This window comes from Leptomonas pyrrhocoris (genome assembly GCF_001293395.1).
Source record: "Leptomonas pyrrhocoris isolate H10 chromosome Unknown, whole genome shotgun sequence".
NCBI lineage: Eukaryota > Euglenozoa > Kinetoplastea > Trypanosomatida > Trypanosomatidae > Leptomonas > Leptomonas pyrrhocoris.
In genome coordinates this window covers 1,032,905-1,048,162 of record NW_015438359.1, presented here as the reverse complement: position 1 = coordinate 1,048,162, position 15,258 = coordinate 1,032,905, and the positions used below count along the sequence as shown (strand labels likewise).

The following is a 15,258-nucleotide window of genomic DNA, read 5'->3' as shown; positions in this document are numbered from 1 at the left end:
TCCCTTTGCCCCCCTGCAATAATGCAGCTGTAGCTGCAGTGAAGTGAAGAAGTAAAAGCAACGAAACAAGCTACTGCTTTTACTCGAGACGTACAGGTTCGTGAGGGCCTCCCCACGGTCCCAGCGGAGCAGTGCACGCGCCACTCGCGTCTTACCTCGCGCCACAACAATTACCACATATATATGCAGGTTTCCCCTTGATCGGCAAGAACGCAGACGACGGATGACCCACTTCGACGTTCTCGCCCCCGCAGTAACCTCTGGCGTTGACGCCCAGCCTCCACGCAAACACACACACGTGCGTCAACCAGAAAATGGAGCAACTAGGCTGCCGCTGCAGCTTTCAAATGAGCTTGCTCTTGGGACGCAGCGTCGCAGGCGGCGGCCCCGCACTTGCAGACCCGCGTTGTCGGCTACGAAGCGGACTCGACGCGGACGAGCTGGAGCGTGAAGCGCTTATCGGAGCTGTCGGCCACAGCGTGGTGATCATCGATGCTTGAGTCTCGCCTCCCGCCGCCGCCGCAGTTGGGGCTGAGGGTGATGCACCACCACCGTGTCTGCCGCTGCTATTCGCCTCCAACTGGAGAGGCCCACCCTCGTCGGTGACACGACCGCGGTGGCGGGTGGTGGCGACAGCACGTTGCATCCCCCAGCCCGACGCCCGAATCTGACGCAGGCCGCGGTGACGAGCACCCTCGAGCTCCACGTCGGACAGAAAATCAGAATCGTCGACGCTGTCCGGCTCGCCGCTGCGGCTCCACCAATCAACCTGCGCGCTTTGCTGTTGCTGCCGTTTTGAGGGGCGTAACGGAGGAACGGCTGACCCAGGAGGGACGATGTCGGGATGGATCGTGACCGTCCCTTGCGGCTCCGCAGCGACGTCCTGCAGAGCGCGACTGTGCAGACCGCGTGCACGGCCCCACGCAGTCGAGACACCGGCCGCCGTGATGGACGCCGTGTCGCGCGGGTGGGTCGGAGTGCCATCGCTGGCTTCCGTCAGACTACGCGAAAAGTTGGGAAAGCGGCGACCATTACGAGGGGACGCTGCAGTGGCGACGGCAATATCAACGCCGTTGGTGCTCTTGAAGATCGCCGGGTCGTCACCCGTCAGTGGACTGCTGCCGTTGACCGCCAGCCCGCTCTTCTTGATGTGTCTCGACGGACCCATCCCTTCTTCTCCCCAGTCGAGCGCAGACATCTCCGTCGCCTCCTCGCCCAGGGGTCCACAACGGACCTGCGATCGCAGTGCCGCGCCGCGGCCACCACCACCGCCACCGTTACGCAAGATATTCATATGACCGCTACTTGCCTCCGGCGCCAGCAAACCCTGCCGGGTATGGGGCTCGCCTACACACCGCTCGTCTCGACTCCACGGCATCAGCATCCATAAGCGCAGCAGTGGAGCGTGGAGGAGCATCAACGCCCACAACGCGAGAGAGGTGAAGAGATAAATAAGACCGCCGCGCCGACACACACGTGCCTTCTCCTCCTTCTCCCACCTGTGCTTCACGGCGAGCACCTCGAACGTCCAGTTGCCGCTGCGCAGCATGTGCGCCATCATGAAGAGGAGGATGGACGCAACGGCCGTGAGCGGTGCGCACACGGCGACACAGCTAGACATGAACGACATTATCGAAGATCACTATACTTATATTAAAACTGGAGAGAGAAAAACAGTTTTTCTTTCCCCGTTACAACACCGGAAATGCAAAGCCTCACCAATCGCCCAGTAACCTACGAAGAATAAAATGTACCTCGCCGTTGCTACGTGTGGTTCAGCGAGGCACGTTAACTTAAAATAACGCCTCAGAGTAGGAGTATTATATATACGAATTCGTTTGGCAACTAAATAGCTTAAATGAAAATCCAATGACTTCCCGGCACACCGTTGGTGCTACTGCCAGCCTTTGATGCGTAGCGTGCACCTAACGGAGGACGATACTCAACGAAGCCTGCTTTGGGAACCGCGAAGGTAGACGCGCACGCGGGGCGAGAAAAGAAAGAACATGCAAAAGCACAGAAAGAGCCACAACAATGAGGCGAGCTGCCGTGAGAGGGCAGGATGGTTCCTTTGCGGTTTGGGGGTAATGAGTGCGGCACACACAGAGTCCGGGTAGAGAACTAGATGCGTTGGTGCACGTGCTGTGCATGCGAAGAGCCGCGTCGCAGGAGAGAGAAAAAGAAAAGCCACGCCTCGGAGCACAAAGAGGCATGTAACGTCAGTCCTCCAGCGACGGCAGCTCCTGCACAGCTCAAAACGGAAGTACACCGTGACCGTCAAGGATGAATGTCACTGTGGGAGAAGGGTGAAAGCAAAACTCTTTCTGTTCTTCTACGATACTCCCTACTGTTCAGGTTGAACACTCGAAATGCACTGACGATGAGAAATCCGCAATAATGACAGCGGCAAAAGGGAGAGTTTTTCCCCGCGACGAAAGGAAAGGCAACAAACACGGAGACGTAGGGAGGGGCAGGACAAACGGATGGCATTCGGTGCGGTAGTAAAAGACGGGAAAAAAAAACAAGGAGCGGTTGATACAACGGGTTCGATGCAACGGTGCAAATATGCACCGCGTGTGTAAGTCAACATCGTTGACACGGGGCGGTTTGCGTTGAACAGACACACGCGCGGTCGGAGTCTTAAGAGGCAACACGGCGGGCCCACACTCGGATAAGCAAAGAAGTCGCACTGCGATGTGATTTTTTTCTGAGGGGAGAAGCATTTCTTTACCCCCGCTCTCCCTCCTCTTTCCTTGAGATTCCACGTGTAGTACAAAAGCAGCGACCTCTGATGAATCACCACGCACATCTTCGACGCTCCTCTCACTGCGCATTCTGCTGCCCAGCGGGACTCTCTTTTCAACCGAAAAGGAAGCGGAAAAGAAGCCATAGCAAACAAAACAAAGAAAGGTATGCGCGATAAAAACACAAAGAGTACTTTCATCCTTGACGATGAAGCACAACACACACACGAACGCGCACATCAATAGTGAAAGTAATGGGAACACTGCATGGCAACTGCATGCAGCCAAAGCTTTAGCGGGGAACACACCAGACCTCATGCCGCCTCATTCCGCAATGGAGTCGATGGGCTCAGCCAAGCAGGTGGTCAGCTTCTCGCACACTCGCCGTCGCGGAGGTGTTCTCACTCGGCGATACAGCACGCCGTGCGTGTTCGGCAGGCGACATCGTCGTCCCCCCGCGCGAGCCTTCGTACACCTGTGCGGTTAACGGACTCGAGACGTACGGCGGGGCGGCGGCGAGGCTCTCTCGTGCGGCGCTAACTGGTAAGGACGGAGAAGTGGAAAGAGCAGTGATGGCAGACGCGGTGGCGGGAGGGAGGGCGTACTGCTGGGCATCTGTTTGATTCTGTTTCTGCTGCGGTGGTGATGGGGTGAGGGTCTGTGTGGACTGCGCCGGAGGGTGAGGACTAAGCGAGGCCACGACAACATCGGCGGCAGGATGCGCACTTTTTGCACTCCGCTTTCGAGAGCTGTGCCGTAGTTCACGCCAGCTGGGCAGCCGTCGCTGCCGCCACAATGTGGATACAACAGAGGGGAGTTTCTCTAGCTGAATGAGAAAGGAGTCCAACAGCACGAAGCACCACAGCACGGCGGAGATGCAGATGTAGATGATACCGCCATTGCGACAGGCTTTTGACTTCGCACTGCGGTCCCAGCCGTGCTTGGCGGCGAGCACCTCAAACGTCCAGTTGCCGTCGCGCAGCATGACCGCCATCATGAAGAGGAGGATGGAGGCGATGAGCGTGAAGGGCGCACACGCGTACAGGCAGCCGATGCCCAACCCCATCACGCCGTACTGTTCAGTGGAAACAACGAGTGGCGTATATATTTGTGGTTGTAACCGTTTTTTCCCCCACGGTCCAAAGCAGCAGTGGCGTACGCGGTTTATAAAGGCTGCAGGTGCCACTGGTGAATCTTCCAATCCAAAGAGGAGCACTATAGGAGAAGAACCAAAAAAAAAGGGTTCGTGTGACTCCACCAATGCAGCGATGGGGAGAGAATCACAAAAGCGAATTGGGTGTGTCTATATATATATTACTATTGGCGAGCAACGTCTTGAGAAGTCCACCACATTACTCTCTCTCTCCCCCGATACTGTGAGCAGACGAGGTCGCAGCTTCTGCAGCCTCCAGCGTTGAAAGCACAGCGTGTGTAGTGTGAAAGACGCGGCAACGCAGAGATGACGAGGCAGTAAAGAATACGGAAATGAAGGAGAGGGGAAACCGTTTCCGCATTTTCTTACATAGAAAGAAAAAGAAAGACCTTTTCGGATCTCTCGCTCCCTCTCTTCACTTCATTCGGAGCCGGCAGAATAACGGCACACGCATCGCTTCTGAGAACCGGGGCTTCATCCGTGCTCAATAAGTCATTGTGTGTATGTGTGTGTGTCTTTCTGTAAATGAGGAGATAAAAACGGCTCATCACAGCAGCATTTCCTGTCATCCGTAGTGAGACATACTCCCATGGAAAAAAAACCCAGATAATCCCACACAAGACAACAAAAGCAAACAACAACAACATAAAAAAAAACCAATAAAAGCTAACGATGTGAGCAGATAAGACAATCCCAGTCCGCGAAAGGGAGATACAAGAACAGTACTGGATCACACCCAAAGCAAGCGTGCATCGCTTCCCACATGTACTCACTTCTGTGTGTCAGAAGGCGGCTTCGCACGTGTGAAAGGAGGATTGCGCGCAGCATTCACACGTCTGCCTGCGGGCACCATCGATGGCGGCAGAGAGGCACATGGAATGCCTCCGCTGTGGGAACCGGGCGTCGCACGGAAATGGGACGGGTCAACGCCGCTGGAACGAGACAGCGGCGACGTACCGTTGGTGCTTTCATCGTTGGCAGGGAAAGGTGGCTGTGGACTAAACGGCATGCTCGGCGACGACGACGCCGCCGAGGAAGAGAAGTGTTGTTGCGGCTGCTGTTGCAGAGCAGCGGAGCTCAGCGGGGCCTGCGTGGTGGTCGCTGCCACACCGGTGTACCGACCTGCTCCTGCCGCGGATGTGTTGATCGTTGTGGGCTGCGAATAAGGAGGCGGTCGTCGAATACCGGAAGCTTTCTCCGGACTGCGCCCACTCAGACTCGGCGAGACAGGACCAGCGGCGGCAACGGTGCGTCTTGATGGGACAAATAGAGTGGACGACGGCTGTGCGGCGGAGAGCCGAGGCTTTTCATCCTCTGTCGACGTGCGCTCCTCGCCATGGGGAGACAATGACGCGTCAGGAGAGCGGTCAGCGTAGCGATGCGCACCAGCTGCCGCCGTTATGGCGCTCACGTCGCGTGCAGGCACGTCTTCGTCCACGCTGAAGGGGGACTGTCGCAGCGTGGCGCGAGGCACGGCGCCTTCTCTTTCGTCCCCCATCGCCTGCTGCGTACGCTGCGGTGGTGTCGTGGCGACGGCAACGGTGGAGAGGTTCGGCTGCGTCACCGCCGGCCGTGCTGCACGGACCGCACCGTTGTCCCGTCGGACTCCTGCGTTGGTGGTGAGGCACGCGCCGTGGGCGGGTGTCCCACTGCGGTCCCGTCGCCACCTGCCAACGCAGACCCCGAGGACAGTCGCGGGAGCGTCAAGCGGGGGTGAATGGTCCGCTGTGGCGGCGGTGGGGGCTTCGTGGCGGCGTGGGTCGTCGGTTGTGGGAGTCGACGCCTGACCGCTCCGCAGCAACGCCTCCCCCAGCAGCGGTGTTGGGCGGTGCGGAAGCTCCCACGTTGCCGCCGCCCGCCCCTCGATTTACACTTAACGGCCGCGGCGGGGAGCGGTGTCTATGATCGGCGCGCACCGTCGTCGTCGTCGTCGCCACCGCTGTATCACTCACTGCTGTGACGGGCGTGGTGGGCCGGGCGGACTTGCCGGACGAGGCCGAGGTGAAGACGGCGTCGCTGCCCGCACTGGTGCTGCGAAGAATCTTCAGGAAAGAAAGCGGTCGGCGGACGAAGGCAGAGGTGCGAGCTTCGGGAAGAGACATGACGCGTACCAGCGCGGGGCCGAGGGCTAAGCCACGATGCGTGATACCTGTGAGCTCGACCGGGTCCAGGAAGGTGCATCGACAGCCGTGTACAACACATTCTCGTGAAGGAGACAAAGCAGCAGCGGTCACTGCCGCAGTTTCCAACGAGCCGTCGAGCACCACCACATCTAGCCAGACCGACGACTCTGTTCCTTCCGACACAGGAGTTGAGGAAGACGTGCCTGCTGCGTTGGAGGACCACGACAGAGTCGGTAGCGACGTGCTATGCGAACGCACCGCGATCCCGTGTACAACGAGGCACACACCTCCGCTGCTGTCACTGCTCGCTCGTTCACTTACGTTTCCTGGCGCAATCGCAGCGACTCCATCGACGGTAAAGATTCCGCTGCTTTGAAAGGGTGTCCGATACAGTGCTGCTACTGCTGTAAAGCTAGGTGATGGTGTCAACGCGTTAGTCGTCGCCGGCTGCTGCTGCTGCTGCGCGTCAACTGAATCTTTCAGCTGTTGGAGACGTTGCAAAACTCCGGTGTACGGCGCAACCACTTCAGGGCTCCCGTCCTCATGCTTTTTTAGGCTTTTAAATGGAGTGCCGGGGGTATCGATGTGTGTGCGACTGGCGTAGGAGTCCGCACTCAACCCCCGCAGTGCTTCTTGCACAGCTCGCGCACTCGGACCACCAGACGACGTCGGAGGTACCAGTGCGACTACGTCATCCACTCTCTGCCCCTCCCCACGCACGGCGTACAGCCCAAAGGACATAGAAGAAGGATTCGGAGCCGAACGCAGCTTCACCGCTACAAACGCCATGAGTGCTGCTCGCGCGACATCGAAGCGGGTTTGCGGTGGCGCATGCGTTGCCGGAGTGTCGCGTGTGACGGACGGCGACGACGGTGGTCGTGGCAGCGCGCAGTCGGTGCGTCGGAGTGTTTCCTCGTCGAGGTCCAGCAGGATGGCGACGATCTCGCGGCGGTTAAAGAGGTCTTGTCGAAAGTCCATTCGAATTTGAAAAGCCTAAACTTTTAACGAGATTTCGATGCGTGGCAACAACATGCAACGCAGACTCCTAGATGGCAGGCGGTATGAAGGGTGGCGCAACTCGCAACGGGGCACGACAGCACGTCCCAACACAAATCCAACAGTAGTAAGGGAAAAGGGAAAAAAAAACTTATTCAAAGACGACTGTGACAAAGGTGTCCAAACAAACAAAACAAAGGACACGAGGAGTCTGATATCTCTATCACGAACTCGACACGCACAGAAGGGAAGAAAGAGATGAACGTCTGAATTAGTCGTATTGGCGGGGGGTACGATGAATAGAAGAAAAAAGAAGAGTAAGAACTAATACTAAATAAGTTTTTTTTTGTTAAGCCTGTGTGAAGCGTTCGTGCCGTTTGTGTGTTTGTGTGTGTGTGGTTGGGGAGGGGGGGGGGGCCGTTCACAGCACGAACGGGTGTGTTGTCAACATCAATGTAAAACAAAAAAAAATAGAGAAAAGAGACGAATACGACAAGAACAAAGAGGAGGGGGAGTTACTTCTACGAGACGATTTAAATGTGGCTATAACGGGCGCGTTGGAGTTTTCCCCTGTTGACAGCGAGCTCCAAACTAAAAAAAAAAAGTGGTAGTCGTGATAGTAATACAAGTGCCACGATATGGAACGTTCAGACTGGAAAACACGATGCGAATGATGTGTCCACGAAAATTGAAACACCAACATGTACTGCGGCGATGTGCGGTAGCGCGGAAAAAGGAACGTGAACGAAAATAATAATAATAGAGGTGAGAGCATAAATACGAAGACGAGAAGAATAAAAGGAAAAAAAAACAGTGGTCTGCAAAAGGAAGGGGAGTACACTTGGTGTTACGAACGATCTGTGAACTTTGGTGTTTCCAACAAGCAGATGCAGACAGATAGTCACAAGTGCAGAGACGTACTTGTGACAGTTTCGTGGGCGACTGGAATTATGAAACTTCTCTCCTTTTCTCGATAAAAGCCAAGAGGCGAGGGCGATTGCAACCATATTTGAGAAGACCCATATTGTCCTCTTCTTGTCAAACGAATGCAGCTCTCCCTTTTATCTACTCATCGCCGCATCACCTCCACCAGTCGCTTTAAATGAATTCTTTTTCTTTTAGTTTTCTTTTTCTTTTGAACGTACTGTGGTCGTCATTCGTTAGCGGCATGTTAATGTATCATTGGAAGCCAAAAGACGCACTGCCACCAGGGCACACACACACACGCACACGCACACGCAAGAGGGAGATCGTCTCACAAGACAACAACAAAAAAAGGAAAGCCGCGGCCCCCATCCTACGTAGACTGGCGAAGTCGTTAACAGTTAAGATTTTAAGCGTAGATTAGAATATTTAGAAAAACGAAGGAGAAGCCAAACAACGATGATCAAGAGGACCGGAGCAGATACGAGAGGGGCGGAGGACTCAAAGCACACGAGGTGCCCAACAAAACTTCCAAAGGAGACGAGAAGATGCTGTTCAACGACAAAGAGGGGAGGGGGTGAAATCGCTCTCTCTCTCTCCCTTCCTCCCCCCTCCCCTTACTCCACACGTTCCAACACACACGTGGAGGTCAACCCTACATCGTAAAGCGCCGTAGGGCCGCGTTGGTTTGCTCCTTCGCGGCGCCGGCTTCCGCATCACGTGGACGCAGGCGACGCTGCAACGGCTGCGGCTCGAGCGCATCGTCGAAGTCCACGCGGAGTTGCCCGCGAATGTCGTTTGCCAGCTCCTGCGCCTCCTGTCGGTGCCGCTTTTTGTGCTGCGTTGCCGCACGCGCCGCCGAAGCGAGGGCCGCCGCCTCCGCCTCATCCAAGGCGTCCGCGTCGAAGACGCCGGTGCGGGCGTCCCGCTCCCGCTGCGCGCGGTTCCGCATGACAATCCGCGACGACCGCAGCACCTGCTTGCTGCGCACCTTGTCGGCGCTGTCCTTCTTGTCCCACTTGGCCATCTTGCGCTCCCGCTGCAACTCCAACTTCGACTTCAGCTCGCGGGTCCTGGGTGCCTCCTTGTAGCCGAGCTCTTCCTCCACCTCGTCATCCTTGCCAACTAACAGCGCCGCAGGGGCCGCCTCTCCCAGCGACTTCGCAGCTCGGCGTATCTTCTTCTCGCGGATCGCGCGTGCTTTGCGGTTGAGTCGCAGATTCTCGTTGTACTCCGCCAGTCGCTTCTCATTCACGCCGGGTATTTGAATGTCCATCGAGATCGTGTCCGGCGGAAGCTTATCCAACAGGTTCGTGACTACGCGCTCCTTTCGGTGGCGCTCCGTCTCGTGCGGGTTCGCGTAGTAGAAGTCAGGATTTGCTTCCCCGGAGCCGGGCACCAGCAGCGAGGTGAACCCACGCGAGTGTCCAATGCCGACGACGTCCTCAAAGGGGCAAAATTTGACTTGCTCCGCGATGTTGCCGTAGCCGAGATTAAATTTCATGTAGGGGGAGCTCGGCTTGGCTGCGGCGAACAGGTCCTTCCAGATGTGTACGTTCGTGCCGCCGCCCAGCGCGACCAGTCCTGAGCTGGCGATATCCAGCGTGTGGAAGCTGTACGTGATGGCGTACTCCTCGAGGGGGCGCAGCGTGCGGCAGTCCCACACCTTCATCTTGTGATCACCGCCCAACGTGAGGAAGAAGCGGCCGTTTGGGTGAAAGCGGATGTCCTCAATGACGCCCTTGTGTCCCTTCAGCTGCAGCAGCGGGTCGACGACGGAGGGGGACCAAAATTTGACGATGCCGCGCAAGTCGCAGGTGGCCACGACGGCGTTGCTGGGGTTCACCGCGAGGCAGCTCGTCGGGTCACGCATCACCGCTGGTACTTTGGCACCGACCTCCTCGCCGGTGCTAATGTCCAGGTACTGCATCGTGCTGTAGGTGGAGGAGGTGGCGGCGAGCAGCATGTGCTTGGGCAGGTAGCCCAGTCGGTCCATGTTCGCCATCTTCGACAAGAGGTGCATCTCCGTGCCCTCCTTCGTGTACATGTAAACGTACTTCTTCTGCGCCACGGCGGTCATGCTGTGGTCGACGAGGAAAACGGCGTCGCTCACGCGATCCTTCAGCTGCGTCTCGCCTTCTAGCTGGAACGACTTCCAGCGGATGTTCGCCATGTGCCCGCGCAGCCCCGCCAGCAGGAGGTGCGTGCCGTTCATGGAGAAGTCGATCTTGTACGGTCCGAGCTTGTCGAGCACGAGGCTGTAGCGCTTCTGCTGCGTTTGCAGATCGACGCCCTGCGCGATGTCCTGCTGGCTAATCCGGTCCGCCACTTCACGCGCGTCGAGCTCCAAGCCGGTGTTCGCCGCCTCCATTTGGTAGTACATGTTCACCTTCGCTAAGTTTTTTGGGGCTTGACGGTTTACCTGCTCGCGGCGGCGCGCCTCGCGGTTGCGCAGGGCGGCGGTGTCGGTAACCCAGCGGCCCTGCAGGAATTTCTTTTCATGCTGTGCCGACTCCTCCGCGAGCTCTTTGGTGCGCCGCTCGATGACCTCCCGCACCTCATTTGACGGTGCACCGCCGCTACCGCTGCCCCCGCGGTTTGAGTCACTTGGGCGTGGCATTGTATTATGCTAGATACGTGTGCGTGTGTAAAGCTTCGCCAAGACGTGAGTGGGTGGAGGATGCGTGTCCCAGAAAAGCAGAAACAAGGAGAGGAGGCAGATAGACGTAGAAGGTGCTCCATTGAACTCTTGTCGTGACCACGTATTGAGGTTGAGAATGTTGCAGTCGCTGTTGGTGCCGTGGGCTGCGAGAAGCAGTGTCAGCAGTTTCGCTGTCAGGAAGGACTGTCTCCTATTTCTTACCAGAAGGCGGGCGGCTACCATTTCTACCCAATGGCTTCCTCACTCTCCGTACGGGACGGGAAGGCGAGTACACGTTAGAATAATAAAACATTACAACAGCTCACGTTGTCCTTCTCACCTTTAAAAAGAGGGTCTTTCATTAACAGCACTTTCGTGTCGTGGAAACGACTAAAACCACATTCATCACTATTTTTATATACGGGCAGCTTGGTTGAGGAAACGAAGCGAAGTGACTGCCGCAGGACTGACGTATACAACAACAGACGAAAAAAAAAAAAAAACTGCATTTAACAGAATTGAGGAAGGGAAGAAGGTGAAGAAAGATACGCCCATGCACAGACAGATGTGATCTGAGTAATTAGCGATAACATACACACCGAGACACAAATACACACAACAACTGCGAGATACATTGTATCGGGCAATGATCATGGAAAGAAAGCCATCGAAGCAGAGCGGCGAAGAGGGTAATATCACTACATTGTGTGTGTGTGTGTGTGTGTGTGTACGTAGAGACCCATCAACAGCAACAACAGACATCACAAAGCGGCAAACGATCAACGACAGAGGGAAATAATAAAAAAGGAGGTATAGCAAGAATTACACAAACACACACACATTAACACACACACACACACACGGGCGCGCAGATGCATTCGATAAAGATGATATCAATACATAAATGAGAAGGAATCAGAAATCTACTTAAAGGCAAAAAAATGTGATCTTTTTCCCTATCACGGCAATGATAACAGCGGTGAAACTATCGAATAAAACAAATTAAACAACAACAAACTGCATCCATGTCATCGCTTGCACCTGGGTGTACAGCGCGACAAAAGAAGAAATGGGAAAACGAAGAAAGAAGAAAGAGCTGACGTTTGTCGGAACGCGTAGCGATGAAGAAAACAGAAAGGCTACAAATGCACGGCTCGACCGCTCCATGAAGAAAGAAAGAACAGACTCCAAAAAGAGGTGAAGGTAAAACAGCGGGAACCGTGGAAGACAAACACAAGATAGGATGCGCAAGAGAAGAAAAAGAGAAGGAGCTGAACACTCTCCACGTAAAGCAGGTTATACATATTCAGCCTCTCTCTCTTTTCATTCTTTCGGAAGCTCACTATTAAATTTCGGACACATCAATGAAGTGGCCACCAAAACAAATGCAGCATTTACTCAGCATTTTTGACGGCACCAAGTACGGAGTTTCGAAGAAGAAGAGAAGAAAAGAAAAGAAAACGTTTTAAAAATTGAAATACGCAGAAGTGGTTGCTGAGCCAAAGAGAAAAAGAAAGCAAGGAAATAAACATCGAATCGTCCGGGTATAGAGGAGGATGGGCACACGTGAAAACAGCAATTGTACTGACTATATATATTTAAAAATAAACTTGAAACATAACAGAGAAGAGTCGATAATCTTTTCCTTTTACTGTTATAATGATTAAAGCACACTACAACTACGACAGTACAAACATAAAAGAAAAAGGTCAAGTTGAAGCAGCGCTACGAAGAGCTCATCACAGTTCGAAAAGTGTTTCCATGACGACTCCAAGAGCGATTTCTGACAGGGATGAAATAAGTCGTTGATATCAGTGTGGGGAAGGTGCAAAGGGAAGAAAGAAAACCGGGGCTTGAAAGGTCGAGTAAAGATAGAAAAATACAGCAAAAGAGGGAAAAGGGAGAAAAAGGTAAGAAGAGAACTGGTATCTTCTCGTCCTGTCAGGTTTCACCACTTTTCCTTTTTCTTTCCTCGGAATGTGTCGGGAGAGCAGAGTACACGCTTTATACCGCACTCGCAAGGGGGACAATAAAACCAGGCCGATGAGAGAACTGTGAGAGGAAGCGAGATTTGCAGCACGCACCGATTCCTCCAAAGGCCATCCAAGCTAAAGAGAGAACTAACTGAAACAAAAAAACATATATATATATATATATATATGTACAAAAAATCTTTGAGTAACGAAATACCGTCGTAGCGATGCGACATAGAGCCTCAGGGAAAAGACGAAAGAGGGAAAATAATATAAACAACATCAACGGCGACAGAACAAACAAGAAAAAGAAAGTCGAAGAGGCAAAACGGAAGAATCAAATCCAAATGAGGAAGAAAACCACACAGAAAAGAAAAACGCTGGTACCGCGCAAAAGGAAGGGAAGTAGCGAGAGAAGCTAAAAACGGGCAAAGACAACGTGCAAATGAAAAAAAAAACTGAATTACTTTTATTGTCTTGTGCTGATTCAAAGAGGTTAGTCGTTCAGTCCTTGCTTTCTTTTTTTTTATCGTTCGAATTAGTTTTGATTTTGCATCTTCGCCGCAGCTTCACCACAAACAGCAGTTGCTAGTGTCTCGAGAGACGAATCTTACATCTTTAGTTTGCCGACCAATTTACGTTTTGGATGTTTGGCATAATAAAAAAAGAAGAACAGGAGTTGCGCTTGTTGGTCACGCCGTGTATACGTGCCGCTCGCATTTTCGCTGCTGCTGCGTCTCCTTCGCCTCTTGACGCTGGAGATCTTGCAGCTGCTTCCAGAATGCTTCGTGCAGGCTGCGCGTCTCACTTAGAAGCATCTTCAAATGCTGCAGTCGCGCCTCTGGACAGAGCGGGATGCTACCGGAGAAGATGGAAGGGGTTTCGGCAATGGCGGTAGACGAGGCTGCACTCAACGGCGCCGTCGCCTGACATCCTTTGCTGACTCGGCTGTGTCGCGTGCTCGTCGCGGCGTCGGTCCCCACCGTAGAGAACGTGTGCGAGGCGTTAGTGCACGCTTTCGAATTGACGACAGCAGCAGCAGAAGCGAGTTCGTTGACGGCACTCTCGTTCCTCGACGCATCGCCTGCTACAGCAGTTAGCAGATGATTTGAGTGCGTGAGAGATGCATGGTGACGTCGTCGTCGTTGTCGATGGTGGTGGCGGTGGTGATGGTGGCGAGGCCGGTCCTGTCGTGCTTCTACATCCGCCTCCAAGGCGAGGTCAAAAACATCCATCACCGCCTCTTCTTCTGCCTCGTGAGCCTTCACACGCGTCAGCGCTTCACCGATATCTTCTCTTTCTTTACTGAGGTCCGCCCTGACGTTGTCGTCGTCGTCATCGCCGTAGCGCAGCCCTACTGGAGCATCACCTGGGGTCAGCTGCACCCATGTCTGCGCATGCAGGGGCAGCGTCAGCACACTGCCGCCTGCGATAGACGACTCCCACGTGTGGCACCCTGAGTCGTTCTGGCAGCTCTCTTGGGTGAGCGAGGAGCGCGTGATGCCAGCCGGGTCGTCGACGAAGTCGTGCGTGCGATCACTGAGGCTGGAGAAGGAGAACGAGGACACTTTCCGCGGTTTTACGGATTGCATGGCGGCGAACGACAGAGAAGGGAGGGGGTGGGGTAGAGGGAGAGAAAAAGAATGTACCGACCGATACGTTGAAATAGTATACCGTCAGAGTGGAGACACGGCGTTGCACGGAAGCGCGTAATGAAGTGAAGAATAATAGTAGTAACAATAACAATAATAGCGGCACTACACCGACAACAGAAGGGGAAAAAGGTGTTGTGTATCGCCTGAAATGGTGAATGTATAAAAGCAGGAAACACAGTTCAAAGCTTCAATCTAGAAAAAAGGGGAGGGACAACCGTGAAGAGACGTTCGTACCTTAACCACACGGCGAGGAAAAGGGGAAAAACCTACGATCAATATTTTCTTCTTGAAATAAAGAACGCCTTGTAGGTGCAAAGATAACTATATATATATATATATAGAGAGAGAGAGAGAGAGAGAGAGAGAGAGAGAGACTCCACGGGCAACAACGCCGAACAGCAGAAACTGATTCAAAAAATGCCTTGCTCTAAAAGAGAAAAATAACCCCCCCCCCCCTCAAAAAAAAGAGCAACAGAAACAGAGAAGAGAAAAAAATTACAGGTGCGGAATCACGATTGCCGCTGCAAATTGTGCGGAAGAATGTGTCGCGTCACAGCCAACCACTTGACACGCAAAGCAGCTCAGATATGTGTCTGTGTGAGAGTATGTGTGAAGTCGAATTTTTCAGTAGGCAATCTTCACAGGAGCACTTATTTAGCGAGTGGCATAGACACGGACCTGATGAAGCGCAGGGCGCATTCCGAAGGCGTCTGGTTTAAATCAGATTCAACCGGAAAAGAGGAAAAAAGGGAGGTTTTCCAAATTTATTTAGTTATGTAGTAATCTTGATCTCGAACAGAGGAGTTGCAGTGACTTTTTGTTTTTCAGTCCGCTCACATTGACAGAGGAGCAGGAGAGAGAGGTTATGCTTTTCAACCTGTTTGCGGTCCACAGAGAAATGGCGTAGTAGGCGAGAGGAGACGAGAAAGAAAGCGGCGACCGCGGAGAAGAAGAGCAGCGTTAGAAGGGAAAAGGGCGGAAGAGTCAGCTGGTCACGCCGCGAGTGCGGCTGCTGTTTTTTTTTTGTATCAAGCAGCGGTGCGTCTCCC

General features: G+C 53.9%; 5 protein-coding genes across 6 annotated transcripts; all 5 read right to left on the bottom strand.

Moving 5' to 3' along the window:
- Positions 1-343: 343 nt before the first annotated feature.
- On the bottom strand, positions 344-2,376 carry ABB37_02152 (hypothetical protein; the record flags this gene model as incomplete). Its single annotated transcript, XM_015798977.1, has 1 exon — positions 344-2,376. Exon 1 carries the CDS (start codon positions 1,628-1,630, stop codon positions 344-346), a length of 1,287 nt encoding a protein of 428 aa, XP_015662455.1. The 5' UTR covers positions 1,631-2,376.
- A 717-nt stretch (positions 2,377-3,093) lies between these two features.
- Positions 3,094-4,152, bottom strand: ABB37_02151 (hypothetical protein; the record flags this gene model as incomplete). Its single annotated transcript, XM_015798976.1, has 1 exon — positions 3,094-4,152. The coding sequence occupies exon 1, from the start codon at positions 3,808-3,810 to the stop codon at positions 3,094-3,096; it is 717 nt and encodes a 238-aa protein (XP_015662454.1). The 5' UTR covers positions 3,811-4,152.
- Positions 4,153-5,600: 1,448 nt separating this feature from the next.
- ABB37_02150 (hypothetical protein) lies at positions 5,601-7,724 on the bottom strand (the record flags this gene model as incomplete). The annotated part of the gene is made up of 1 exon (XM_015798975.1): positions 5,601-7,724. Exon 1 carries the CDS (start codon positions 6,996-6,998, stop codon positions 5,601-5,603), a length of 1,398 nt encoding a protein of 465 aa, XP_015662453.1. The 5' UTR covers positions 6,999-7,724.
- An 871-nt stretch (positions 7,725-8,595) lies between these two features.
- Positions 8,596-10,595, bottom strand: ABB37_02149 (hypothetical protein; the record flags this gene model as incomplete). The annotated part of the gene is made up of 1 exon (XM_015798974.1): positions 8,596-10,595. Exon 1 carries the CDS (start codon positions 10,558-10,560, stop codon positions 8,596-8,598), a length of 1,965 nt encoding a protein of 654 aa, XP_015662452.1. The 5' UTR covers positions 10,561-10,595.
- A 2,651-nt stretch (positions 10,596-13,246) lies between these two features.
- ABB37_02148 (hypothetical protein) lies at positions 13,247-15,088 on the bottom strand (the record flags this gene model as incomplete). Of its 2 annotated transcripts, none has more annotated exons than XM_015798972.1 (1): positions 13,247-15,088. In XM_015798972.1, the coding sequence occupies exon 1, from the start codon at positions 14,144-14,146 to the stop codon at positions 13,247-13,249; it is 900 nt and encodes a 299-aa protein (XP_015662450.1). In that variant the 5' UTR covers positions 14,147-15,088. The 2 variants fall into 2 exon arrangements, with proteins under 2 accessions (XP_015662450.1, XP_015662451.1); XM_015798973.1 differs by having other exon boundaries at positions 13,247-14,532.
- Between the last annotated feature and the right edge of the window lie 170 nt (positions 15,089-15,258).